This window comes from Trachymyrmex septentrionalis, unplaced genomic scaffold, assembly GCF_001594115.1.
Source record: "Trachymyrmex septentrionalis isolate Tsep2-gDNA-1 unplaced genomic scaffold, Tsep1.0 scaffold9, whole genome shotgun sequence".
Lineage (NCBI taxonomy): Eukaryota > Metazoa > Arthropoda > Insecta > Hymenoptera > Formicidae > Trachymyrmex > Trachymyrmex septentrionalis.
This window is the reverse complement of record NW_017306091.1, coordinates 4,773,029-4,799,808: the sequence shown is the minus strand read 5'-3', so window position 1 is coordinate 4,799,808 and position 26,780 is coordinate 4,773,029. Positions and strand designations below refer to the sequence as shown.

Here is a 26,780-nt window from a genome sequence, read left to right as displayed (position 1 = left end):
CGGGCGATTTCGACGGTAACAGGAGTTAGGAGAAAAGTCGGCAGCATGGCCTCTGACTCAGATTTCCCTCTGCTAGAACATCTCCCGAAAACCTCTGCCGAACTCCTATCTCTAGAGTCTCTAGTTTAGTCTAATTATAGTGGTCTATGAACCTGCGCACATTATTTACAACAAATATTAGGAATAAATATGAATAAATATTGAGATTTCAGCCTACCAAATACCAGAATACAAAAGTTACATATCAGAACACGATTTCTGGTTTCTAGGTTGAAATCTTATTATTTATTCCTAATTACTAATATTTCGTCCATTGTGCGCAGGACCTAATTACTAATATTTCCTCTATTGTGCGCAGGGCCTATGAGTTAACAAAACGCACAGAGCTTTCTCGCGTTACTTCACATCAATTCTAGGGGCACTAAACTCGACGTTTACCGGTTTACGAGGCACCATCTCGCGATATTGTCGCGTACCGTGTTGTTAATTTCCATCGTCACGTGACTCGTCGAACCAATCGTGGCAGCTCGATGACCCTATACGTGGCATAAAGTACAGATCCTTTTCACGTCCGCCATTTTGACATACGGTACTTTTCGGGAGTGTTGGTTTTATGTTTTATCGTTTCTCGTGAAAATAATCTTTTTTACTGAAACGTAAGTAACGTAAGTGGCATATATGTGCAACGTGGCGTCACCAGAGAACTCGATAGTAAGATCAAATCTCTGAGTAATGGATCTTTGAGCGGGGAACCTTTGACGATTCTCTGGGGAGTAGGTCGAAGGTGACAGGCCACCGGGTGTACGCAGTGTGGCTTCGCAAACCGCACGATATCTTCTACTTTGCTCGCGCGGTTTCACGCTCTGCTGCTATTTTTAGTACCAACACCCTTAAATAGTACAAAAACCGCATAGAGATCGTCGGCAAGGCAGTCAATAGCGATCCCCGAGGGTATGCTGGTCCGATAATCACAACGATTTTGTTGAGGATGAGAATCGATAGCGAGCAGCGTGAACAGTCTCGTGCATGCTCTTTCATCATCTTTTTTTTTTTTCTCTCTCTCTTTCCCTTGACGAAAGGTATCGAACGTACGATTCCCGCCGTGTCGAGATTCATTGTCGATTGTCCTGTGCGTGTGTGCGTCAGGGTGCGTGTATATATGTATGCGCGCGCGCGCGTGTGTGTGTATGTGTGTGTGTGTATGTCATGTATGTACGTATGTATGCATGTCCTCTCGTGACTGCTTTTTTATGTGATCAGGTTAATTTGCGAGATTTTGAAATCTTTAATTCTTATTGTGTACGCGTGGATACGCCGTGATCGCACGACTGCAACCGCGTAAGCTGGAGATTGATGCTCCGGCTGATCACGAGTGCTGCGTTTCGAAAAACGTGTCTTAACATTTCTCGTGTCGTCGCAATCGATTTCGAGTTTCTCTTTCATTCACATACCAATCGTTTTTTCGTCTATCGTTGCTTACGATGCCCCTGTTAAATATTTATCCTCCTTGATTTTATGCATAAGAGATAGAAGAAGCAAAAGAATCGACAATTTTATACATGTTCGAATATTTCCCAATTGCAAATGTTAGATGGTATTTATATACATAAATATTTTTTGTACATACTACGCGCGTATTTAGCAATCACATAATGTTGCTGAATTTATTTCATCATGTTAACCCAATTTCTTCTTACATGAATGCTACAATTCTATCATTTAAAAATTATGTATCACATCTTAATATATTGTATTGTATAGTTGAAAACTATAGGAATGTTATACTTTCCATTGTATTTCGTGTTGCTTAGTGTTAAATGTAATATAAATACATAGTTTCAAACTATGAAATTGGAGATGAAATTAGGGATATGCAGGAGCTATAATCTATTGTTTAGAATGACAATGGCTGTGATCAAAATCTTGCTGCAAATGCTTTGAAGCATTTGATGGATCAATTAGAAGAAAAAATTTTACAAACTGACCAATTAAAAAATGCTCCAAAGCATTTGCAGCATCGTGTTGACCGTACCCAACATGTTTCTAGACAATATGTTAAAATCAAGCATATGTGTGTGTGTGTGTATGTATTTAAAAGTTTGACATACTTGATACATATATTTTCTGAGAATATATTATAAGCTATTTTTATTGCAATTTATATAACAAAAAAAATGTAATGGATATATATATATCACACATACATGTGTATGCGTGTGCGTGTGTGTGGTGTGTGTTTGTGTATACATATGTGTGTATATATACATATATATATATGCATATGTTCAGGTCCTGACATACAAGTTCCAATCATGGGGAATATGTTTGCAACGTTATTCAAAGGTCTTTTTGGCAAAAAAGAAATGAGGATTTTGATGGTGGGTCTTGATGCAGCGGGTAAAACCACAATTCTGTACAAATTAAAATTAGGGGAAATTGTCACTACAATTCCCACTATAGGTAAGTACATGTCTCTTTTTTTCATGTGCATCTGTAATTTAAAGAATGTATTATCAGATATTAAGTAATATTTTGTACATTTCCTATAAACAATTACAATTTCTCAATTTATTCGACTATAATATAGTTCATTTTTGTATATATTTTAGAGTTTTTATACAAAAAAACTTTTGAGTTGTCACCACAGCCATATTGTACCATGATGTCAGAAGCAAGAAATGATATGTTAATTTTTATCAGGTACCATTTGTAAATAAAAGCAATTTGGATAAAGCGATGAGATTGCTATAAAACAATTGTAAAAAAGGTGTGAAAGCTATTCTTATCCCTTTCTTACAGTTGGTAAATAATCATAAAAATGTGATAAAAAACGGACTTATACTTTTTACAATTATTTACCAACTATCAGGAGGAAGGAATATAATTTCTTTTCATTTCGATAAATGTTCAATGCGATCTTGCCATTTTGTTTTATCCAAATTGTCTTTATTTACAAATGGTATGTGGCAAAGATTAATGTGTCATTTCTCTGTCACTTCTGACATCACAATTCAATGTGGCGTGGTGACTACTCAGCAGCCTTAAATACTGTAATAGTTTATAAACATGTGAAAGTAACATTACACGCACGTAAATGTATTTTTTAGGTTTCAATGTAGAAACAGTCGAGTATAAAAATATAAGTTTCACTGTATGGGATGTAGGCGGCCAAGACAAAATAAGACCTTTGTGGCGGCATTATTTTCAGAATACACAAGTACGTTAATTTTTTTTTTATTAATTGTAAATTGTTAATGTTTTTCCATTAAGTTGATGTTTTATTCCATTATCACTTTCTTTATATTTAATTTATAGGGATTGATATTCGTCGTTGATAGTAATGATAGGGAACGTATTGGTGAAGCACGTGAAGAGTTAATGAGAATGCTGGCGGAAGATGAACTTAGAGATGCGGTACTTCTCATATTTGCTAACAAACAAGTAAGTAGTCTTTTGTTGGATTTTCATAAGAGTGATTTAAGCAAAGGACACTATTAAATAAATAACATTTCAGGATCTGCCAAACGCGATGAATGCAGCAGAGATCACCGACAAGTTGGGGTTACATTCTCTACGTAATCGCAATTGGTACATCCAGGCAACGTGTGCTACGAGTGGAGACGGACTTTACGAAGGTCTCGACTGGCTTTCCAATCAGCTGAAAAATGCCAATCGCTAATTGGGAAAATTACTCTGTCAACATTCAGTTGCTATTAACATCATACAAAAACAGCTGCACGCCTCCTCCCCCCTCTACTACGAATGGGCAACAAAAGAAACAACCGATACAAAGCTCTCCGTGATTTGAGTGGAAAATGTAGAAGAGGTTATTCCTGGGAGTTGACTGTGTGTCAGTAGGTTTTTTTTTTTTTTTTTTTTTTAAGGGGAGAGAGGAGCGAGAAGCGGCCGCAGGCACACGATCGAACGGCCACATCGGACTATTGCCTTGCGCAACTTATTATAATTATTATTATTATTATTATTATTATATTAGCATTATATAGTTACACTTTTTACACAGAGATGCCACAAACATGTGGAAAACTTGGAAGTAATTATATTAAAGTACCTAACTTTGAAACATACGATACACATTGATTAATGAGTAAAATGATACCTCTCTTCGATGAGAAAATTTAACACACACCAGACATACACACACACGCACACACACACACACACATACATGCGCGCGAGAAAAGAGAAAGGTAAAGTACCCACAATGTTGCCAGTTTTGAATGCGTTGGACATACCGATTATCATAATGTAGCTGCATATTGTACATTACATTATATAAATATGATAAAAATGTGATCGATAGACGAGAGAATGTTGCTCTGTCCACTACATTTTCAAAAATTGCTCTTGTTTTGGCCCAGCGCGATTTACACGAAAATGCAAACAGTGATTGCAGCAGACAATGCAATGACTTATCATTTCCTAATTACAAAAGTTTCTTTCTATTTTTTCAAATTCTCGGCGATAAAAAAAAACTTGGAAAAACTGAAGATGTGGATAATTATCTGACGGTAATTATCTGGTCACAGGCAGGTGCGCATCTTCCTTTTATCTGTCCGCCTTAAAGCTTACAATTTATTCAAACATATATGTCTTGCTAGAAAAAAATGATTTATTTATTATACCTCGATAAGAATTAGAATATATCCTCGACATTCCGAAATTGTGCAGTGAACGCGATGGAAAATTCAAAGATTCGAGAGAGATTTGAAAAGGCTCTCGAGCTGTCAGCGAAGAGTCAGGCCTCGTAAACTGTTAAATTCATAAACTTTTGCTACTGTGGCGTTATACGCCATTAATTTTGGTACTATAATTTACGGTCGTTCTTCGATGTCCCAACGTTTTTTTTTATTTTGTCTTTGAAATACATTGTTTTTATAATATACTCCTACCCCTCTAATTTTTCATTCAATCGCCTTTTCGTCATATGCGAAAATTCGTATAATTATGTATGAATGTTTAAACAATTTGTGAAATATATTATAATTGTGCTTTATATAAGTAGTCCATACATTATTCGCCAACGGATACATAGTCTATTTTTATTTAGGTAAATCGTATTTAGATCGGTAATCAATTCCGAATATTTCCCACGTCGCGTGTAACATTGAGAGGTACAACAACAAACTTTAATGTATAATAAAAATAGAGCGGCAATAGATATTTTTTACGATAAGCAATTCTTTTATCATCGATTACTCTCGCATCCTAAGATCAAAGACGTATAGCGATACGCGCACGCGCGCGCGTGTATCTAAATCACTAATGACAGCTAAAGACTGTCTAATCAAAATTTGGCCACCTTCTCCTCCGATTTATGATTGTTCGATATTTTTCATCCGTTCTATTTAAATGCATAATGAAAATACTTTATGCTTTTACTTTAAATGCAAGATGCATACCCATGGACTTGTCATAATTACTTTACGATTAGACACAATTAAATTAAATTTTTTACGTTTTTTATATTTTAGAGTCCCTTTAATAAAGCCTGGCGGCACATGATGCTTGTCTTCCTACTGGATTGCTAGCTGGATTAGAATATTGCCACTTTATTGGCTGTGGTGTCGTCAGTGCCAGCATCGCAGCCAATACGGCGACAAGATTCGAATCCAGCTAGCGATCCAGCAGGAAAACAAACTTGTGTGCCACTGGCTTAAGAGTCGCGACACTTAAGACACAAGAGCGGAGAAACGTCATTGCCGGGTGCCGAAACTTAAGACAGGCAGCACAGATTCTTACATAACACATAATGTATAAAAAAAGCTACAATTAATCTAACTCTATCCGAAACAGATCTCAATCGTGCACAGCGTACACGTTCTGTTCCAATTGAATCATGCACAATGTTACACTTATCATTCCTGTGTGTTCACGTTCGTGTTAAGATGTGTCAAGCAATTGGAAAGCACCCACTGTAAACGCGTCAAACCGAACGCGACAGTGCTAAAAGTTACTATAATCAAATTAATTTCCCTAGTGACGCGTGACGCGACGCGATGCGTGCGTCAAATAAAATGACGCGTCTATAAGTTACCTCTACGACTTTACGACGGTAGCGCCAATTCAATCGGTATGCATCTTCGTTCGTAAGGTTATAATTTTCGCGCGTTTGGTGAAATATTTATATTCTTCATATTTTTGTCGCGGAACGTAAGAACGACGTACGAATTATACAATAGAGCAACAAACAAAGTGATTGTTCGTTAATGGATGATAAATAAGAAACATGATAATGTGGACGGAGAATACCGGAGATCCGATATGTCGCCACGTATATACACGTATGTATATACACGTATATTGAATTGCGTTTGCATAAATGAGGACTCGAGGTTTTTTTCATCGCATAAATGGAAGTATTTGTATTGCTAGCAACAATGCTGTGCCGCAAAAGGGAATCCACGTCTAGTCAAGTAGGTGCAAACGTAACATAATAATTAATGTATCGATTTTATTGTTCAGTATCGTGTAGTCACACAGGTGATGGGAAATAATGAAAATGATTTTTTTAGAGCGTCAAATCGTAGAATGGAATCTAGACTGTTATGTTTTACACTCTGATTTATACATCCAATGCTAAAACAATGTCGAGTACACTGATGCAGCAGTTTGTCCAGCGACTCAAGTCGAGAAATGAGGAGGCCCGCAACAAAGCGGCACGCGATCTGTGCCTGTACGTCAAGCGGGAACTGCGGGAGGCGTCACAGGAGGAGATCATAGCTTTTATGGACGAATTCAATCATCATATATTCGAAATGGTATCCGCCTCTGATATTAATGAGAAGAAAGGTGGTATATTAGCCATAGTTTGCCTTATAGGAGCAGACGTAGGTAATTTTAATACACGAACGGTACGATTTGCTAATTATCTTAGAAATTTGATACCTTCCAACGACGTAGGCGTCATGCAATTAGCTGCGAAGACTGTCGGAAAGTTGGCGCTAGTTTCTGGTACTTATACAGCCGAGTATGTTGAGTTTGAGGTAAAACGTGCCTTCGAGTGGCTTGGTACGGACAGACACGAGGGCAGGAAACATGCCGCCGTACTTGTACTAAGAGAACTCGCTGTCTCTGTGCCAACATACTTTTTCCAACAAGTTACGCCGTTTTTCGAGTTGATATTTAACGCTATACACGATCCTAAGCCAGCTATACGGGAAGGCGCGGTAGAAGCTTTGAGAGCAGCCCTGGTAGTTACTGCTCAAAGGGAAACTGTGAAGCAAATGCACAAGTCACAATGGTACAAACAGTGCTACGACGAAGTAATCGACGGATTCGAGGAGGTTCATTCAAAAGAGAAGGGCATTAATAAGGATGACAGGATACATGGCTCGCTATTAGTGCTGAACGAACTGCTAAGATGCAGCAATGTCCAGTGGGAAAGGAACTATGAGGCTCTAATGGAGAGATTAAATGGTTCTACGCAAAATGAAAATGATATACTTTCCTTAATGCCATGCTTGAAGACAACGATAGGATCCAAATGGACCGGGTACTGTACTCAGAACGCGACTGCGTCTCAGCACACATTGTATCCAGCGCACGAGTCGACTGTTTGCAGATGCTTGATGCAGGATAGGTTGGATGATATTTATAATGACGTTATGAATCAAAAGATATCGAGGAATCCGCATATTCAACACGCCCTCATGATGCTATTGCCGAGACTCGCCGCATTTAACAAGGAAAAGTTTATAAGGGATCATTTGAAAGAATCTTTAGCATACCTTTTACTTATTCTACGCAGTCGTGAGAAAGATCGCTATGCTGCATTCACGTCGATCGGCTTTATAGCCGTGGCAGTGGAGGATGCGATAAATCCGTACCTGCCGAAAATCATGGAAGTGATCAAAAGTTTGCTACCATCTAAGGAAACCCCGAGCAAAAAGCGTACTTCCCTAGAGCCGGCGGTGTTCGTTTGCATCACCCTGCTCAGCCACGCGGTCAAACAGGTCATAGCCTCTGACGTAAGGGACTTGCTGGAGCCCATGTTTCAAACCGGATTGAGCCCAATATTAACTACGGCTCTCAGAGAGCTGGCGCACAGCATTCCGTCTCTACAAGTGGATATATCTCAAGGTCTCTTGCGAATGCTGTCACAGGTTTTAATGCAAAAACCCTTGAGACATCCCGGTGCACCGTGGACGGCGACTAGTCCTAGTTCTACAGGGGATGACGTTCCGTCGACGGTACTTGCATTGAAAACACTGGGTACCTTTAACTTTGACAATAATCCGTTGTTGCAGTTCGTCAAGAGATGCGCGGATCACTTTTTAACGTCGGAACAGGCGGAAGTCCGATTGGAAGCTGTCAAGACGTGCTCTAGGTTATTGAGATTAACACTGAATCAGTCCGGTCCTACGGTAACCACTACTGTCTCGACTGTTCTGGGTAAATTGCTGGTAGTAGGAATAACCGACACGGATCCCGACGTTCGTCTGTGGGTGTTGGCGTCGTTGGACGATTCCTTTGACGTTCAGTTAGCGCAAGCGGAGAATTTGTCTGCGCTGTTTATCGCCATGAACGACGAGATGTTTGAAATAAGAGAACTAGCGGTTCGTACTGTTGGCCGACTCAGTACACTGAATCCCGCTTACGTTATGCCATCGTTGAGAAAGACTTTAGTGCAATTTTTGACGGAGTTGGAGCATTCAGGTATGGGCCGTAACAAAGAACAAGCCGCTCGAATGTTGGACCATCTGGTAGTGACTGCGCCGAGACTCGTTCGACCATACATGGAGCCAATTTTGAAAGTTCTTGTCCCAAAGTTAAAGGAATCCGATCCCAATCCCGGCGTTGTGTTAGCCGTTCTGCGCGCGATTGGTGATTTGGCGGAGGTCAACGGTGCTGAGATGCAACAGTGGATGTCCGAGCTTTCGTCGATATTATTGGAAATGTTGGTAGATGCCAGTTCACCTGAAAAAAGAGGAGTAGCGTTGTGGGTATTTGGCCAATTGGTCGGTAGCACAGGTCACGTGGTGAAACCGTACATACAATATCCGACCTTGCTGGACGTTCTTATTAATTTCCTCAAAACCGAACAACAGCCGATTATCAGGAGAGAGGCCATTAGAGTGCTCGGACAGTTGGGTGCATTGGATCCTTATAAACACAAGATGAACATCGGACAAATTGACTGCCAGTTGGACACGCTCACCTCAATGGCAGACATCAAGAATGACGTGGAGAACACTCAGGATTTGACAACCAGTGAAATGCTGGTGAACATGTCACCGTCCACGTTGGAGGAATTTTATCCAGCAATTGCCATTACGACGCTTATGCGAATTATTCGCGAGCCGACCTTGTCTCAGCATCACACCATGGTGGTGCAAGCGGTGACCTTCATATTTAAGAGTCTTGGGATAAAATGCGTACCGTACATCTCTCAGGTCATGCCGAGCTTCCTGAATGTCGTGCACACAGCGGACATGAATTTTCGAGAATTCCTATTCCAACAGTTGGCTGTTCTCATCGCCATCGTGAAGCAACATATACGCAACTATTTGGACGACATATTCACCTTGATCAAGGAATTCTGGACTGTGAATAGCCCGTTACAGAGCACGTTGATTCTTTTGGTCGAGCAGATTGCAATGGCCCTAGGCGCGGAATTCAAGATCTACCTGCCACAGCTGATGCCGCCGATACTGCGAGTACTGACGCACGATAGCAGCAAAGATCGCGCAGTGACGGTGAAGCTGCTTCTGGCTCTACAGACATTTGGAAACAATCTGGACAATTATTTGCACCTCGTACTTCCACCGATCGTTAAACTGTTTTACGCAAATGACTGCCCGATAGCCGTGAATAAGGTTGCTCTCGAAACAGTCGATCTCCTCGCGGACACGTTGGATTTTACAGATTTCGCATCGCGAATCGTTCACACTCTGGTACGTACGTTGGACCAGTGTCCAGAATTAAGGAGCACGGCCATGGACACGCTTTGCGCTGTTGTGATGCAGTTGGGCAAGAAGTATCAGATTTTTATCGTGTTAGTCCAGAAAGTCATGACGAAGCACAAGATAGTTAATTCACGATACGACGTTCTAGTAGACAAGATACTCACAGACTCGACCGCGGCAGACGGCGAAGATTTCTTACTGATGAGAATGCGTCACTCGCGCAATAAGAATCGCGAGTTCTCCTTAACGCCTTCGGAAACGATTAAGAAACTGAACGTATCGGCTTCGAATTTGCAGAAAGCATGGACAGCAACGCGACGGGTATCCAAGGACGATTGGCTCGAATGGCTGCGATGCTTCTCCATCGGTCTCCTCAAAGAATCCCCCTCTCCGGCTCTGAGATCTTGCTGGGCGCTAGCGCAAACCTACGCTGTGTTACCGCGCGATCTGTTCAACGCAGCTTTCGTCTCGTGCTGGACCGAACTAGCCGAGAACTACCGGACGGAACTGATACAGACTCTGCATCAAGCGTTGATGGTCCCCGATCTGCCTACCGAAGTGACGCAGACCATTCTGAACTTGGCTGAATTTATGGAACACATCGACAAGGGTCCTCTGCCATTAGACAATAAGATTCTCGGGGATACGGCGATGCATTGTCGTGCGTATGCCAAGGCGTTGCACTACAAGGAGGACGAGTTTCACAAGAGCAGGAACAGCAGCGTGTTCGAGTCCCTGATTTCCATTAATAACAAACTTCAACAGAAAGAAGCGGCCGAAGGTCTGTTGGAATATGTGATGAATCACAACCAGCAAGATCTCAAGGTCCAGATACGTTGGTACGAGAAGCTTCACAACTGGGATAAAGCGTTGCAGCTGTATCAGGAACGTCTGGAGAGCGATTCCGCAGATGTGGAGTCTACTTTGGGAGAGATGCGTTGTCTGGAGGCTCTCGGAGAATGGGGACAATTGCATGAGGTTGCTACAAAACAATGGATAAATCAGACCGACGATACCAAGCAAAGAATGTCGAGAATGGCGGCAGCTGCAGCGTGGGGTTTGGGCCAATGGGAAAGTATGCAGAAGTACGTTTCGTTGATACCGAAGGATACTCAAGACGGAGCGTTTTACAGAGCGGTACTGGCGATCCACGATGAACAGTACAACGTCGCGCATCAGTTTATCGATAGTGCCAGGGATCTGTTAGACACTGAACTAACTGCCATGGCTGGTGAGAGCTATCAACGGGCGTACAACGCCATGGTGGAAGTGCAGAAATTGGCCGAGTTAGAAGAAGTGATCCAGTTTAAGCTGGTGCCCGAACGTAGAGCGGCCATCAAGGCCATGTGGTGGGAGAGGCTTCAAGGTGGACAAAAGATAGTAGAAGACTGGCAGAAGATCATACAGGTACACACGCTGGTAGTCTCACCGCATGACGACATGTACACATGGCTTAAATATGCCAGTCTCTGCCGGAAGAGCGGTAGTTTGATGCTATGTCACAAAACGTTGGTAATGCTGATGGGCACAGATCCATCCCTGACTCCAGATCAGCCGCTGCCGACCACTCATCCCCAGGTGACCTTCGCTTATTGCAAGCACTTGTGGGTTGCAAATAAACGCGAGGAGGCTTACAATCAGCTGCAGCGATTTGTGCAGACCTACTTGCAGCCGACAACAGCGGCGATAATTAATCAAGAGGACGAGAAGCAGTATGAAAGCAAAAAGAGATTGCTCGCCAGGTGTTACCTTAAGCTCGGCGAGTGGCTGGAGTCCTTGCAGGGTATAAACGAACATTCTATTCCCGCGGTATTATCTTATTATGCCGCAGCGACGGAGCATGATCCCACATGGTATAAAGCTTGGCATGCCTTCGCTTACACCAATTACGAGACCGTTTTGTTTTACAAGCATCAACAAGGTAGTGATTCTGCTCCTACGGAGGCTGCATCAGGCAACGGAGCGCGCAATAATCTCTCCAGCTCACAATATATATCTCAATTTACTGTCCCAGCTGTGGAGGGATTTTTCAGATCCATCAACTTGTCGGATGGTAACTCCCTACAAGACACTCTCCGCCTGCTTACACTCTGGTTCGATTATGGTCAGTGGCCAGAGGTGTATGACGCTGTGGTCGAGGGCATAAGATTAATAGAGATAAATACTTGGCTGCAAGTGATTCCACAACTCATAGCCAGAATCGACACTCCTAGAGCGTTGGTCGGTCGGTGCATACATCATCTTCTCATAGATATAGGAAAAACGCACCCTCAGGCTTTAGTTTATCCGTTGACAGTGGCTTCAAAGAGTGCTAGCCATGCGAGGAAGACCGCAGCTAACAAAATCCTGAAGAGCATGTGTGAGCACAGTCCGACATTAGTCCAGCAGGCTATAATGGCGAGCGATGAGCTGATCAGAGTTGCGATTTTATGGCACGAACTGTGGCACGAGGGCTTAGAAGAGGCTAGTAGATTATATTTTGGGGAGAGGAACGTTAGAGGCATGTTTGACACTCTAGAGCCTTTACACGCCATGCTCGAGAGAGGACCGCAAACTTTAAAAGAGACATCCTTCAATCAAGCTTACGGAAGGGACTTGTCAGAAGCACAGGAATGGTGTAACAGATATAAAGCATCTCGGAACGTGAGAGATTTGAATCAAGCTTGGGATTTGTATTATCACGTATTCCGGAGGATATCCCGACAATTGCCACAATTGACCAGTTTGGAATTACAATATGTCAGTCCGAAATTGCTCATTTGCAGAGATTTGGAATTGGCTGTTCCGGGAAGCTATAGCCCTGGCCAACCTATCGTGAGAATAGCAAGCATTCATAGCTCTATGCAGGTGATTACTAGCAAACAGAGACCGAGAAAGTTGTGCATTAAAGGTCAGTTATTTTTTAAAAGTAAATTAGATTCAAATATTTCATATCGATATTTTATATATCAAAAAACATGCTGATAGTATTGATTTGTTTTAATATCTATGTATTTTTTCAGGTAGTAACGGTAGGGATTATATGTTTCTATTGAAAGGTCATGAGGATCTGAGACAAGATGAAAGGGTAATGCAGTTATTTGGTTTAGTGAACACTCTATTGTTACATGATCCGGATACCTTCCGAAGAAACCTTACTATTCAAGTAAGAGAGTTTCAGCATTTTACATGTTTATAATAATATAATTATTAAAGAAATATATGAATAATATTGTGACTTTATGTTTAGAGATACGCTGTGATTCCATTATCCACAAACAGTGGTCTTATCGGTTGGGTACCGCATTGCGATACGCTTCATACGCTTATTAGAGACTTCAGAGAGAAGAAGAAAATATTATTGAATATCGAGCACAGGATAATGTTACGAGTGAGGCGCTTTAAACATTTTTATATTAAATTTGTCTAGTATACATTGTAAGATATATGAGAATGTAAATTTTCTGTTTTCTTATATATTTAAATTAATACGATGTAGATTTCCAAAATGGGTTATTCACCTCGTATCAGCCCGGCTCACCGTTCGGCTTACGAGTTGATCGCTCTTGAAGGCGTACATTGCCTTCTTATAATATTATTTTATGTTTTTTTTTTCTTTTTTCTTTAGATGGCACCTGACTATGATCATCTCATACTCATGCAAAAAGTTGAAGTGTTCGAGCACGCACTCGAACATACCCACGGCGACGACCTAGCGCGACTTTTGTGGCTGAAGTCACCGTCGAGCGAAGTATGGTTTGATCGTAGGACGAACTATACGCGCTCTCTGGCTGTGATGTCTATGGTGGGATATATACTCGGTCTAGGTGATCGTCATCCGTCTAACTTGATGCTCGACCGTCTCAGTGGTAAGATATTGCACATCGACTTCGGAGATTGCTTCGAAGTAGCGATGACACGCGAGAAGTTCCCGGAGAAGATACCGTTCCGTTTGACGCGAATGCTGATCAATGCGATGGAGGTGACCGGAATAGAGGGAACGTATAGAAGGACTTGCGAGTCCGTGATGTCCGTGCTACATCGAAACAAGGATAGCCTAATGGCGGTTCTAGAGGCATTCGTTTATGACCCTCTCCTGAATTGGAGATTGATGGACAATACCGTGCCCAAGGGCAAACGATCAGACGCTCAAGGCATGAGTGCCAGCAGCAGTCAGGAACACGGCGATATGCTCGATTCTCTTACCGCCACATTACCAAAGAAGGGTGTACCGTGTAGCATTGAAAATGGAGGTAATTGCGTTTTTAAGTCATTTCAACTTGACATCATCACCTTGCTTGTAAATTAATTGTTTTTATATATAATTTTGTACACATGCGCGCGCGCGTGTGTGTGTTACATATAAGATATTAATAAAAATTGATCAAGCGTAATAAAAAATTTAAAAAACTTAAAGTCAACAAAAAATAATTTATACACAAAAAATCACTTAACTTTATTATCGTGACATCTACAGCCTGCACTTTTGCAATGTCCGCAGCTGATAATAATCAACCAGAAGCATTGAACAAGAAAGCCTTGACGATCATAACGAGAGTCAGAGATAAATTAACAGGGCGTGACTTTTCGCATGAAGAAACTCTCAGTGTGCGACAACAAGTCGATCTGTTGATCCAGCAAGCTACAAATAACGAAAATCTTTGCCAATGTTATATTGGATGGTACGTAATAATTTATAACTAGAAAATTTCGGGCACATATTTATTTTTATCATTTACAATCTATCTTTTTTCATATTATATATATAGATATATCAACAACTTGCTTAATATTTATTTTGATATTACAAGAAACGATTGTATATAAATTATATTAAAAAAATATGAACATTGATCTCATTGTTGCATATCATTACAGGTGTCCGTTTTGGTAAATGATGAGGACTTTACTCATTAAAGATGAATTTTCGTAAGTGTACAATCGCCTGCTTTTGTATTTATAACTTCTATGAAATTATTAATCATGTTCAAAATGTTATGATAGTATCATATATATATATATATATATATATCACGTCATTGTAAAATAATATTTGTGCATCGTCGATCTTAATTTCATTGAATAAAGTCTCATGTTGATATGCTGAATCATATGTATGTAACAAGATTTACAAATGTTCAGTTCTGGATAAATACATACATAGAAAAATTCAACACCTTCCGTTGTAGCTTCCGTGTTGTTTGAACATCGCCTTCAACAACGAGGATAAATTATGAAGTCTCCGTATCATTTGTGCGGAAAGGTGAGAGCGGCAACAGTTCGTTCACCTTAGTCCGTAGAACTTTCTTCATATCGGATCTCGTCAAGTAGATGAGCATGTTTTCGCCAAACTCGGACATGAATTGCCTGCACACTCCGCATGGTGTGGTAAACGAAGTGTTTTCCTGATCGGCGACCACGGCCAACGCTGTGAACTTTCGCTTCCCCTCCGACACAGCCCGCACGATTGCCGTGACCTCGGCGCACACGCCCGCCGGATAGGACGCATTCTCCACGTTACAGCCCCGTGAGATGCTACCGTCGACGCATCGTACCGCGGCGCCGACCTTGAACTTACTGTATGGCGAGTATGCATTCTCACGCACCGCCGCGCTCTCCTTTATTAGCTCCTGAATTTCTCCGTCTGCAAAACGGTACATCCATCAGCCGACATCGGTTATTGTAAGAAATCTGTGGATGATTCTTAGTGGTAGGTGTGAATGATATGAAGTAGGGAATTGTATATAAACGTATAATTAAAAATAACTCAATTATAAACATTTCCAAGCACATAAAATGTAACTTTGTAACGTATATATGTAATTTAGATATGTGTTTATCAATTTGTTATTTAATTGTTTATCATATATCATACTTACACATTATCTATGATACATGATATGCGTACGCGCACACATACACACACACACACACACACACACACACGCAGGATGTTCCATTTTAAAGGATTCACTCAAATATTTCTGAAACACTGTGTTAAATCGAAAAATGTTTCAAACGAAAGTTTTTTTTACTTCAAGGATGACATAAGATGGTACCATTGGTTTGACCTTAGGTTGGCGTCGAGGTCAGAGCAAGGTCACTTTGAATTTTTTAAATAGAACCCCGATTTTTCATTTCACATATTCTTATAGCTTACCTCAAGAGCTTTTCAGAACAGTGTAATAAACTATTTTCTCATTAAATATTTTTTTTTCGAGTTATAAGGCTTGAAAGTTACAGTATCGTCGGCATTAGAGAGCATTACCTAAGGTGTGCGTCCGATGAAACCTCTTAAATGTTGTTCAGAATCATGACTTGGATAACATTTCAAGTTCAAGGCTATTGGAGATTGTATCTTTTTTCATTTTTGCACTAAAAATTCATTTTTACGTATACGTACTTTGGATAATGCTAATGCCAAAGGTACTGAAATTTTCAAGCTTTATAATTCAAAAAGTACTTAATGACAAAATAATTTATTCAAAGTTATCTTACGCTGACCTCAACAACGTCACCCAAGGTTAAATCAATGGTATTATATCTTACTCGAAGCAAAAAACTTTTATCTGAAATATTTCTCGATTTAACACAGGATTTCTGAGATATTTAAGTGTATCCTTAAAAATGAGACACCCTATATATAATTTATATATATAAATTATACATAGCGTGTTCCAAAACTAATGATAAATATTTTGTAGATAGATTCTTTGTAATATTTTAAGATGAAAAGTCTATTATAAAAATGTCGAGGCTGTAATAGGTTTTTTGTTTTTAAATAGGAAAAGTTTAAAAATTACGAGTAACGGGGCTAGAATTTTGCATGCCCAAGAATGGCAAAATGCTCAACGTGAAGATACTTTCTCGAACTTCATGTCTTTGACAATAACAAAATTCAACATTTTCACATCCATTGACCATCTTGCCAATTCTGAGCGCACAAAATTCTAGCCCCGTTTCATAATTTTTTAACTATTCCTATTTGAAAACTATTATAGTCATAGCCTCCACATTTCCGTATTAGACTTTTCGTTTTAAAATATTACAAAGAATCTATCTGCAAAATATTTATCATCAATTTTGGAATACTTTATATGTAATATTTACATACCACGAAATAAATCAAAACAATATGTAATCACACACACACACACACACACACACACACACACACACACACACACACACACACACACACACATATATAAAAAACAGTTTTTAATTTTTTCAATTAATTTTGTTACACCTATTCTTCGAAAAGGTTTTAAAATTTTACTCAAATAATATAATTTCAGCCATCACTGCAATTACAATTAATTATCCCGCGCTACGCGTCTCGTTCGATTTGATTGGTCGCCACTGTTGCGCGCGAAATCTCGCAGAGTTTAATACGATATCGAGAAAACTAACGTTTCGCGTGCATTCTGAAAAAAATTTTAAACAAATAAGAAAAATTTTTTTAACAGTTTCAATTAAATATAAGAAAAAATACATGGCCTATTTAAACGATTCATTGTGTCTTCAATTTGAAAATTATTTAGTTGAAAATGCATTCTATTACGAATATTTATGACCCCATAACTCGAATTGAACTGTAATAGGTTTGATTACATAAATAATTGTCGGTGATATGACTTTCTGTGAAGAAAAAGTGTGTATCTTTATAACGATATTCTCGTTAATATTTGAACGTGAGACAGAGTTTTAATATTTACGACATGTATGAAATAAGAAATATGTGTAATTATTAATTAGATAATATAACGGGGTATAAATGACCATAAATTGTAAACTTGTTTCTTTGACAGTTTGAGAGTACACGGTGCAAAGTCTCGTTATCAGGGGACTTTTATTATCAAACTAACATCACAAACTGATTATCCACCACTTATCTCCCAGGGACTATCCCGAATGATTTTTCGATATTTATTAAAGCCAACGATTTATAGACTGTAGCGAAAACACAATATTATGAGATAATAAGCTATAAGATGTTTAATTAATTTAAGAAATAAAATATTTTTAAGCTGTTTAATTTTGCAATGTCTTTTCAATTTTTAAAATTTTTAAACTTGTAAATCTCATTAATATCTTTACACTTTACAACTTGATGCGTTCGATTACTATTGCAGGAATATACATTCTTAATATAGGTACACATATAAAATGTCGAAATGCCTGATTTTTTATGTCTTCTTCTTCGATGTGATTTACATGTATGTGCGCGAACAATGGAAACAGGAAATTGTTGCATAAATTACATAAATTATAGCAATATTAATCACATTCGATTCTGTATGGGACATAGTTTTTGAGCTGTGTGTTAATTCGAAATTCGCTCAGCCGCGGCCGATGCTAAAAAGTCTATAGTGCACGTAATACAAGCTTATTATTATATATAGATTTTCGGTGTTCGCAGTGAATTAGAATATAATCTTTTTACAATTGTCTTTGGAGCGCGAGCATACGTGATGAAAAAACATATGGGGAGCAACAGAAAGCGAGAATCGGTATCGCGTGAGACAACAGACTTTTGGGGAAACGCACTTTTGCGTACTTTATTGCGAAAGCGAGTCTTTACCAAGCGATGCGAAATCGATTATTTCCCAGATGCCCATTTCGCCAAGGTGCCGTTCCAGAACGAGTTAATTATGAAGGTTGCTGCGGAAGACGCAATGTCGAAGATTGTGGCGAACGAAGACGTGTAAGAGCGAAGGAGACTGATGGTTTTTTTTTTTCACTCCTACGTCTTCGACAACCGTTCGACAACTTGTTAGTTGGACGACTGCGGTGATGATCAGACAAACAGCCTCGCAGTCACTCGCAGTCACTCGCAGCCGCCGGCGAACGGCGACGTCGGCGACATGCGTTTATTGCGTTTACTCGTTCAGCTGCTGATTCAGCAGCGCTCAACTGTCCCATCTAACCTAACCTTACCTCATCTCACCTCACCTCACCTCACCTCACCTCACCTCATCTCACCTCATTCCACCTCTCGCCGCAGTTCGGTTCGCAGTACGAACGCTAGCTTTCAAATCCTGTGAGATCTGTGTCCTTCTTAGTGCACTCGACTTGTTGCACAGTTAGCTCATCTTTCTTTCTTTCTTTCTTTTTTCTTAATTCACTTTGGAAAAAGGAAAGGATGAGCTGTGTGAAGCTAAAAAGATGAAACAGTTGCGATCAATCCAGTGTACTTAATTCCTCGTAATTGAGAATGAATTTAAATGCAGGATTCAGATTTTTTTTCGGAAATTCACATTCGAAATATCAGGCTTTTTCTGTGCATCATGAATACTGCTCAATTCGGAATTCTGAATAGAAATAGGAAAAAATGCAGTTTTTCAATTCAATTGAATCTAATTGAATCTCCAATTGAATCCAAAAAAAGTGTTCACTTTTATTTAACACACGTATTCGGATAAATAAAATTTCTATCAATTTTAATCCATTCTCGTTTACTACGGGTTGGTAACGCGATTTATATAAACGGATATCGCAGCTAGAACATTGTATGTATATATGTATTATGTATACACAGGACTGTCGATGCTCTAACAATTGAAATAAATTTAGACCACGCTTATGGGGAACAATTAACATGGGAAAAGCTCGATCCTGTTCTCCTTTGAAGAAAGTTTACAGTAAAGTTACACAAAGGGCCTATTTTTTTTCTCAGCTAAACTTCTTGTACAGTTAATATTGTCTCTTTTTTTTCGTTTTCTTCAACGTGGAGAAAAAAGAAGGAAAGGAAAAAATATTTAGCTAATGTGCTTTCGATGTGCGTGTAAATTAATTCAGACGTTTGTCAGAAAAATGTAACGTGAATTACAGCGCAAGAGTACCAGGAAAAAATGACACCTGTGTAGTTAATTCTTAATGGCAAATTATAATTTTACTCACTTTTGATATTGATATTATGTTTCGTATTTATCGACATAATATTCGATAATATTGATAAATGTCACGTTTAAATATCATTTATTAATTGCGTTTCTCTTGATTCTTGATACTTGATACTTGATACTGTCACAGTCGCGCATTTAAAAATAGAGATGAGCGAGTCGATAATCGAAGGAGATCTATCGATGTGCGCGCGGGAACATTCAGTTCGCCGTTGTCGACGAAGAAAAAGAGGTAACAAACGCACCAATAAGTGTTGGAAATTTTTATCAAATATCGTATTTAATAACGTGTAATAAAGAAAATTTATTATCACAGATTTATTATGCATTACAATGTTGAATTATACATAGATTTCGACTTGAATGTTTCTCACAATTAAATTATAAATGAAATAAGACGAATTTCGCGCTCATCGCGCTGACCTATATAATATCTGCATCTCTGCCGAATTGAGTGGCGGACTCCGTAGGGAGATGTAGGTCGTCGAAAATGGATTTATATCTCTCGCACATAAGGTAGGCTTGTTACACGTCAAATTATTCGATCCTTGTCCTGAATTATAGATCGTCTAAAATGGGCTTAGAGTATACTCCCACTCCCACTCACCCGATAGATGCGACAGAGAGAAAGAGAAGGAGAAGGAGAAGGAGAAGAAGGAGGAGGGCTGGAGCGTGGAGGGAGAGATGAGAGAGCGCGAAGCGAACGGCGAAGGAGAGAAGTGAGAAGGACGGAAGGAAGTAGAGAGCGCGTGTCACAGCGTGTCGACGCGTTGCTTGCTCAGCTGTTTTCAACGAGACGTCGAAACTGTCGAGAGAGAGACGACGCATCACGCAGACCGTAGACACCGCAAACACCATCACGGCAAAGCCAGAGCGAAGCGACCGATCCGATCCGACCCGACGCGACCCGACTCGTTGTCAGCCGTCAGCCGTCAACCATCAGCCGTCAGCCGTCAGCGGCGTCCATCAGCCCGTCCCATCGGTCCCATCAGTCCCGACCGACTCATTGTCAGGTCAGATCGACTTAGACCTCAAAACTCAAGACCTCGGACGGCGGGCCTGTTTACAACAGACTGACTCAGACCGACCCGTGGCCGTGACTCGAGACTTGACGCGAGAGCACTGTATCCACGTCCAAACGCAAACAGATGTGGAGTGACTGTCCAGATCTCTGACATTGACGTATCTCGGCCACGAGTGGCCACGAGTATCGTCGTCGCGTCGAGCACGATACCTACTTCCCTTTGCGCGAACGCTGAACGCGACAGCGAGGAAGAGGCGCGTGGCCGCCGTAGTAGTGTAGATCACCACCATCATCCGAGCCAGTTCCGGATCCGGACCGGACGAGAAATTACAGATTACAGAGCGGGCGGGATATCGAGATCGAAGGGATAAAGAGCGATCGCCATGAGCGAGCTCAGCCAGGAAGAAGTGAGTAAAGGAAAGTGTGTGCTCCCTCTCTTCTCCTCTCCTCTCCTCTCCTCTCCTCTCCTCTCCTTTCCCCTCGTCGCATCGCATCGCGTCGCCTATCTTTCTCCTCACCCAGTGATCCTTTCTTTCGCCCAATATTTCCTCTGCTCCGCGTTGTGTGTGTGTGTGTGTGTGTGTGTGTATGTATTTCCCGCGCATACTTATTCGCGATTTCTTGTCAAGCGAGACCCACGCTCTCGTGTTCGCTGATGTACGACACTTTTCTCTCATCGGAGATCTTTTCTTATCTTTTCCATCCACGTCTCCCTTCCCTCAAAAAATCATGAATTTATATGTATTTTTTCTTCAATTTTGAGACGAGTCCCATGAAGGACAAGTCCATTGTTTGCACGCGCGATTTCGAGGAAGACTTGGAAATTGCATTTTTCCTTGTTCGATTATATATTGTTTTCTTTGTCAATCCCCCACGCGTAAAACGAAGCGACTCACACGCTTGCAAAGAAACTACTTACTTATATAATGGACGCTATGCAAATCAATCTTGCGTTTTAATTTAAAGAAAACTTGGCGCGGCATCTGTCAACGTGGTTATTCTAATATTTAAATGATCCAAACATTCCAAACGCTTTGTGGGAACAATTGTTTACTATTTGATGATTCCTCTATTTTCATAATCGCGATAGAGTTCTGTTTGTTTCCTTATCCACTTATCCTCTGTTCCTTGTTATTTCCTTTCGTCCACTTAACTGCTAACTGCTTCGTCTGCTTTGTTTCTAGCAAGATATTATGGCTGCAGAAATTTATACAAGCAATGAAGTTGTGATTTTTCTTAACAAATACATGACTTTCCATTTCATTCTTTGAGACTCATATCTCGGAATAATAATAATATATACTCTGCTCAACAAGAGATTTATCACTCTTTGCGCATAGAAGACAAATTATGGATTTTAAGATTATTTTACCCGCTCAATTTTCTAAACCCAAGCCCGAGTATGCCGTATCTATGCATGTATCTATGTAGTAGGTATCTATACAGGCTACATCTCTACTTTGTTTGCTATGCTGCCTCCTATGCGCAAAGAATGCTAAACCTCTCGTTGAAGAGGTTTACAGAGTATAGTATCGAAGAAATGACATTTCTGTATTATTATATGTCGCTTAAAATATAATGTGGACTTTGTAGCTTCTGTTCTCTTTATTGTCGCGAGGTATGGTAAACCAGTGAATAAAAATAGCTTATGAGTAACAAAAACATTTCAGTCTGTTTTAAGTAACCTTTGACAGAGTAGTCCTCACTAAAGAAAGCTCACAACACAACTCCTTTGTCTTACTTTTGCTGCAGATGAGAAGAAGGCGATTAGCCCGATTAGAGGGCTTCAACAATAATAATGCAACTGCCAGTTCGTCTAATGCTATTGCTCCGACTTCCCCGAGTACTTCGGAGCTATCAAAAGCATTCCCAGGATCAATGTCTCCGTCTATTCAACAATTACAGCGTGCTGAGATACCAATGGAAGTAGAAGAGAGCAACGATAAACAATGTAATATTACCGAAATGGATAATTCAGGAATTGAAAGCATGGAAGTTGACGAATCAGATAGGAAAGATTCAATACCACGATCGCGTGTAAGTATCTTTACATAATAAAAAAAAAAAGAAAAAGAAATAGAACAAACGTGCGTGTATTAATAAACAACAAAAAGAATCTGTTTTTTTTTTCTTCTAATATAATGAAAATGGACTATTCATTATTTTTATCTATATTTATCTCTGTTGCATTTTAGACGACGAGCTCTAGCATAGAAGTTACAACAGATCACATACATGTTGTTATATCACGCGTCTTGCGCATATCGTGGAAAAGCTCCGTTGAAGGAACTATATTCTTACCACAAACAGCAGCGTACACGCTGAAACAGAAACAGCTAGATTTTAATGAAATCATCAACCAGGCCTTGATGGAGATTTTGTGTATGTTCTCGAAAAGGGAAGATCTTTTAACCGATATCACGGTAGATATGTCGTCCGATCGACAAGATAGTCCGAATAACCAAGCGAGTCCTTTGCTAAGTCCTGTCATGGCTCTTCCGTCTTACCAATTACCGACTATGCCATTACCCATAGGCAGCAAATCGTCGCAACCCAAAAGTTTAACTTACTTGTTAAACTGCTATTCAAGAATCGCAATAGAGGAAAGAAATCATCCAAAGGTATAAGTATACATATTTTAAAAACCAGATGAGATTTTATTAAACCTATTGATTTCTTTGACTGACTTGGGCATATGTTTTAGCGATCCAGCATACCTCCTCTTTCCAATGTACTGACGGTATTGAAAACGCAATGTGTTCAGTACTCCAGCCTTGTTCTACAAGGATTGGTTGGCATTTGTGAAGCTTCAGTTATTCCTATGTGTACCACTTATCTCCTTTACCCGATACTGTCGCAAAGTTTACCTCGAGGCTACCTTCACGAGCTCGTAGCTAAGACACACACGAATTCAAGCACGTTCAATAAGATATTCACCCCGGTCTTGCAAGGCCTGTATCTGTCAATGCAACAAGCGAGCTTGGTTGGCAATACACACAGAAGACCGATCGAGGCGCTAGAGGAACTGATAGAAATTCGCTGCGGTCCAGGTGGCAAAATACGTCCGATATGCCGTCTAATTACAAATCAAGTGCAATTCTTGCCCGACATTATGACGTCAGCCGCCGGTAGAGAACTTACGAGGACTTCGTTTTTGGGGCCGTTTCTCTCAGTATCGGTATTTGCTGAGGAACAACCGAAAGTAGCTGACAAGTTTTTCAGCGGAAATCACGTCACGGACAAATCGGTGAATTTATCCTTGCAGCAAGAGTTGGAAAGTACCAGAACTTCGTTGCACAAGATGTTTTACGCAATACTTACAAACAGCAATTGCCGCGATGCTACTTTAACGTACTTGGCCGCGTTGTTGCGTCACAATGAGAAACGCGCGCAAATACAAACCGAGGAGTTTTCTCTGGCCGGAGATGGATTTATGTTGAATCTATTGTCGGTCTTGCAAATGCTCTCTGTAAAAATCAAACTGGACACCGTAGACCCTCTGTATCCATTTCATCCCTCTAGCTTTGTTGATATAAAAAACGACACAAGACTGAAACTTACCTCGCAGGAAGTCGCGGAATGGCAAAAGCATCTGGAGAAGACGCATAAGTGGACGGAATCGAAATTTCCGACTCAGTGCTGGTTCTTGACGTTGCATTGCCATCACATCGCGTTACTACCGACATTGCAAAAGTATCAAAGAAAATTGCGAGCGTTACGCGACTTAAAAAATATGCTCAACGAATTGCAAGCCACGGAACCCCAGTGGAAGGATAGCCCCTTCGCTGAACATAATAGAGATTTAATTAAACAATGGAAGCAGCAATCGGAGCAATTAAGTAAATTTAAATCGTGCGCGGACGCAGGTCTGATAGATCCTGTCTTTTTAAGAAGATGCTTACACTTTTATATATCCGTGGCTGAGGTTTTGTTGAGTCTTCTGACACAGACTGCCCCAGGTAATCCTCTTCCCAAACTTCCACTTCCTCAGGAAGTCACATGCAAGTTTACCGCATTACCGGAATGGTACGTAGAGGATATAGCGGAATTCTTGGTATTTACGCTCCAGTAAGTTCTCGTTATATATATTATCAAACATTGTAATTATACAATATGATACGCTTATTAATAATTATAATTCCACGTGTAGATTCTGTCCTGGAGTAGTGATAAGTGGTAATATGGATAACCCGCTTATCACTTGGCTACTGGTCGTCGTGTGCACACCGCATTGTATACGAAATCCGTATCTAATCGCAAAAATCATCGAGGTCCTCTTTGTGATAAATCCTAGCCCTCAGGTAAATTTATTAGGAAAATACTTATTGTTAAATTATATTACTACATTACTGTGTGTGTGCGTGTGTATGTGTGGGCGCGTTAACAACTGTAATCTTCTGCAGGGAAGAACGGAGATTCTCCACGAGAAAGTCATGGCGCATCCTATATCCAAGACACTTTTGGCGTCATATCTCATGAAGTTTTACACCGACGTTGAAACCACTGGCTCTAGTTCCGAGTTTTACGACAAGTTCTCAATACGTTATCACATAAGTTTAATCTTGAAATCAATGTGGGATAGTCCGGTACATCGAGCGTCTATCGTCAATGAAAGCAATAATGGCAAGCAATTTGTCAAGTTTATCAACATGTTGATGAATGACACTACCTTTCTACTTGACGAGAGTTTGGAATCTCTGAAGCGTATACACGAGGTGCAGGAACTCATGTCGGACACTACCGCGTGGAGTGCACTTTCCCAAGAGCAACAGCAATCGAGGACGAGGCAGCTGGCAGCAGACGAGAGACAGGCCAAGTCTTATCTTACACTAGCCAAGGAAACAGTTGCCATGTTTCACTATTTGACGGTCGACATTAAGGAACCGTTCCTACGACCGGAATTAGTCGGGCGATTGTGTGCCATGCTAAATTTCAATTTGCAACAATTGTGTGGACCTAAGTGCAAAAATCTGAGAGTGAGAACACAGCAAAAATACGGGTGGCAACCAAGGACGTTACTTAGCCAATTGGTTGATATATATTTGCATCTTGACTGTGATAATTTTGCGGCTGCTTTAGCCAGTGACGAAGTTAGTGTCTTTCCATTCATCATTCATACATTTCATTAAATAGATTAATACAAAAAATTGTTTATTTTCTTTTCCAGCGTTCGTTCTGTAAGGAGTTATTCACGGACGCTGTAAGCAGGCTACACAAATATGCGATCAAAACTACCACAGAAATTGAGAGATTTATAGCGCTTGCGGAACGTGCGGCGATAATTGCGAGAGATAATCGCGCGCGTGATGCAGACTACGGCGACGCTCCTGAGGAATTTCGAGATCCATTGATGGATACTCTTATGGAGGATCCAGTCAGACTACCATCTGGTATTGTTATGGACAAGGCAGTTATCATTAGACATTTACTCAATAGTGCCACGGATCCTTTCAGTCGGCAGCCACTTAGCGAAGACATGCTCACACCAAGTAAGTGCACCGTTCACATTTTCTTTTATTAGTATTCGGTAAAATGAAATTTTTCTTGACTTAAATACGTCTAACAAATAATAACAGCGTTTCGTAGCAACATATTTTTATATAGAATACATTCTGTAAATGTGTGATGCATGTACAATCAATTATGCAGTTTTTTATTTAAAATATTTTTTATATTAGAATTAATATCTTTTTACATTTAACTTTAAAATATAAGAATTGCCGAAAGATGATATTATTCATATATCCACATATATAATTTTACATATATGTATAAAAATTATATAAAAATCCATTAAACTGATGATTATTATTGCAGTGCTCGACTTGAAAGAAAGGATATCTGTATGGAAACAACAAAAGAAAAGATCGACGAATATATAAATGGTGCTAATGTGATGAGAATTCTGCAAGTAAAAATATAGGAGTAAAAAAATTTAGCATTCAA

At 40.1% G+C, this 26,780-nt stretch overlaps 4 protein-coding genes across 7 annotated transcripts; 3 read left to right on the top strand and 1 right to left on the bottom strand.

Moving 5' to 3' along the window:
* Window positions 1–549: 549 nt before the first annotated feature.
* Window positions 550–4,943, top strand: LOC108755803 (ADP-ribosylation factor 1). Of its 2 annotated transcripts, none has more exons than XM_018499081.1 (5): window positions 550–656; window positions 2,290–2,460; window positions 3,108–3,217; window positions 3,316–3,441; window positions 3,515–4,943. In XM_018499081.1, exons 2-5 carry the CDS (start codon window positions 2,313–2,315, stop codon window positions 3,677–3,679), a joined length of 549 nt encoding a protein of 182 aa, XP_018354583.1. In that variant the 5' UTR covers window positions 550–656; window positions 2,290–2,312; the 3' UTR covers window positions 3,680–4,943. The 2 variants fall into 2 exon arrangements, with proteins under 2 accessions (XP_018354583.1, XP_018354584.1); XM_018499082.1 differs by lacking the exon at window positions 550–656 and adding an exon at window positions 664–951 and having other exon boundaries at window positions 3,515–3,679.
* A 1,136-nt stretch (window positions 4,944–6,079) lies between these two features.
* On the top strand, window positions 6,080–15,174 carry LOC108755789 (serine/threonine-protein kinase mTOR). Of its 3 annotated transcripts, XM_018499036.1 has the most exons (8): window positions 6,080–6,434; window positions 6,534–12,816; window positions 12,929–13,071; window positions 13,156–13,296; window positions 13,534–14,158; window positions 14,383–14,587; window positions 14,784–14,834; window positions 15,095–15,174. In XM_018499036.1, the coding sequence occupies exons 2-7, from the start codon at window positions 6,567–6,569 to the stop codon at window positions 14,797–14,799; spliced, it is 7,380 nt and encodes a 2,459-aa protein (XP_018354538.1). In that variant the 5' UTR covers window positions 6,080–6,434; window positions 6,534–6,566; the 3' UTR covers window positions 14,800–14,834; window positions 15,095–15,174. The 3 variants fall into 3 exon arrangements, with proteins under 3 accessions (XP_018354538.1, XP_018354539.1, XP_018354537.1); XM_018499037.1 differs by lacking the exon at window positions 15,095–15,174 and having other exon boundaries at window positions 14,407–14,587; window positions 14,784–14,889; XM_018499035.1 differs by lacking the exon at window positions 15,095–15,174 and having other exon boundaries at window positions 14,784–14,889.
* On the bottom strand, window positions 15,129–18,862 carry LOC108755805 (cytidine deaminase-like). The gene is made up of 2 exons (XM_018499083.1): window positions 18,490–18,862; window positions 15,129–15,549 (listed from the first exon to the last, which is right to left on the bottom strand). Exons 1-2 carry the CDS (start codon window positions 18,524–18,526, stop codon window positions 15,137–15,139), a joined length of 450 nt encoding a protein of 149 aa, XP_018354585.1. The 5' UTR covers window positions 18,527–18,862; the 3' UTR covers window positions 15,129–15,136.
* A 1,408-nt stretch (window positions 18,863–20,270) lies between these two features.
* LOC108755794 (ubiquitin conjugation factor E4 B) lies at window positions 20,271–26,780 on the top strand. The gene is made up of 8 exons (XM_018499060.1): window positions 20,271–21,241; window positions 22,587–22,871; window positions 23,030–23,455; window positions 23,539–24,902; window positions 24,985–25,135; window positions 25,238–25,924; window positions 26,002–26,323; window positions 26,652–26,780. Exons 1-8 carry the CDS (start codon window positions 21,218–21,220, stop codon window positions 26,714–26,716), a joined length of 3,324 nt encoding a protein of 1,107 aa, XP_018354562.1. The 5' UTR covers window positions 20,271–21,217; the 3' UTR covers window positions 26,717–26,780.

Bases quoted from the DNA above. Each gene is read 5' to 3' on its own strand.
- LOC108755803 (XM_018499081.1), top strand. From the start codon at position 2,313: ATGGGGAATATGTTTGCAACGTTATTCAAAGGTCTTTTTGGCAAAAAA. The intron at 3,218-3,315 runs GTACGTTAATTT...TTTAATTTATAG, and splicing joins ATTATTTTCAGAATACACAA to GGATTGATATTCGTCGTTGA. The intron at 3,442-3,514 runs GTAAGTAGTCTT...ATAACATTTCAG, and splicing joins TCATATTTGCTAACAAACAA to GATCTGCCAAACGCGATGAA.
- LOC108755789 (XM_018499036.1), top strand. From the start codon at position 6,567: ATGTTTTACACTCTGATTTATACATCCAATGCTAAAACAATGTCGAGT. The intron at 13,072-13,155 runs GTAAGAGAGTTT...CTTTATGTTTAG, and splicing joins GAAGAAACCTTACTATTCAA to AGATACGCTGTGATTCCATT. The intron at 13,297-13,533 runs GTGAGGCGCTTT...TTTTTTCTTTAG, and splicing joins AGCACAGGATAATGTTACGA to ATGGCACCTGACTATGATCA.
- LOC108755805 (XM_018499083.1), bottom strand. From the start codon at position 18,526: ATGGGCATCTGGGAAATAATCGATTTCGCATCGCTTG. The intron at 15,550-18,489 runs GTAAAGACTCGC...ACCGTTTTGCAG, and splicing joins AATCGATTTCGCATCGCTTG to ACGGAGAAATTCAGGAGCTA.
- LOC108755794 (XM_018499060.1), top strand. From the start codon at position 21,218: ATGAGCGAGCTCAGCCAGGAAGAA. The intron at 21,242-22,586 runs GTGAGTAAAGGA...CTTTTGCTGCAG, and splicing joins GCGAGCTCAGCCAGGAAGAA to ATGAGAAGAAGGCGATTAGC. The intron at 25,136-25,237 runs GTAAATTTATTA...AATCTTCTGCAG, and splicing joins TGATAAATCCTAGCCCTCAG to GGAAGAACGGAGATTCTCCA.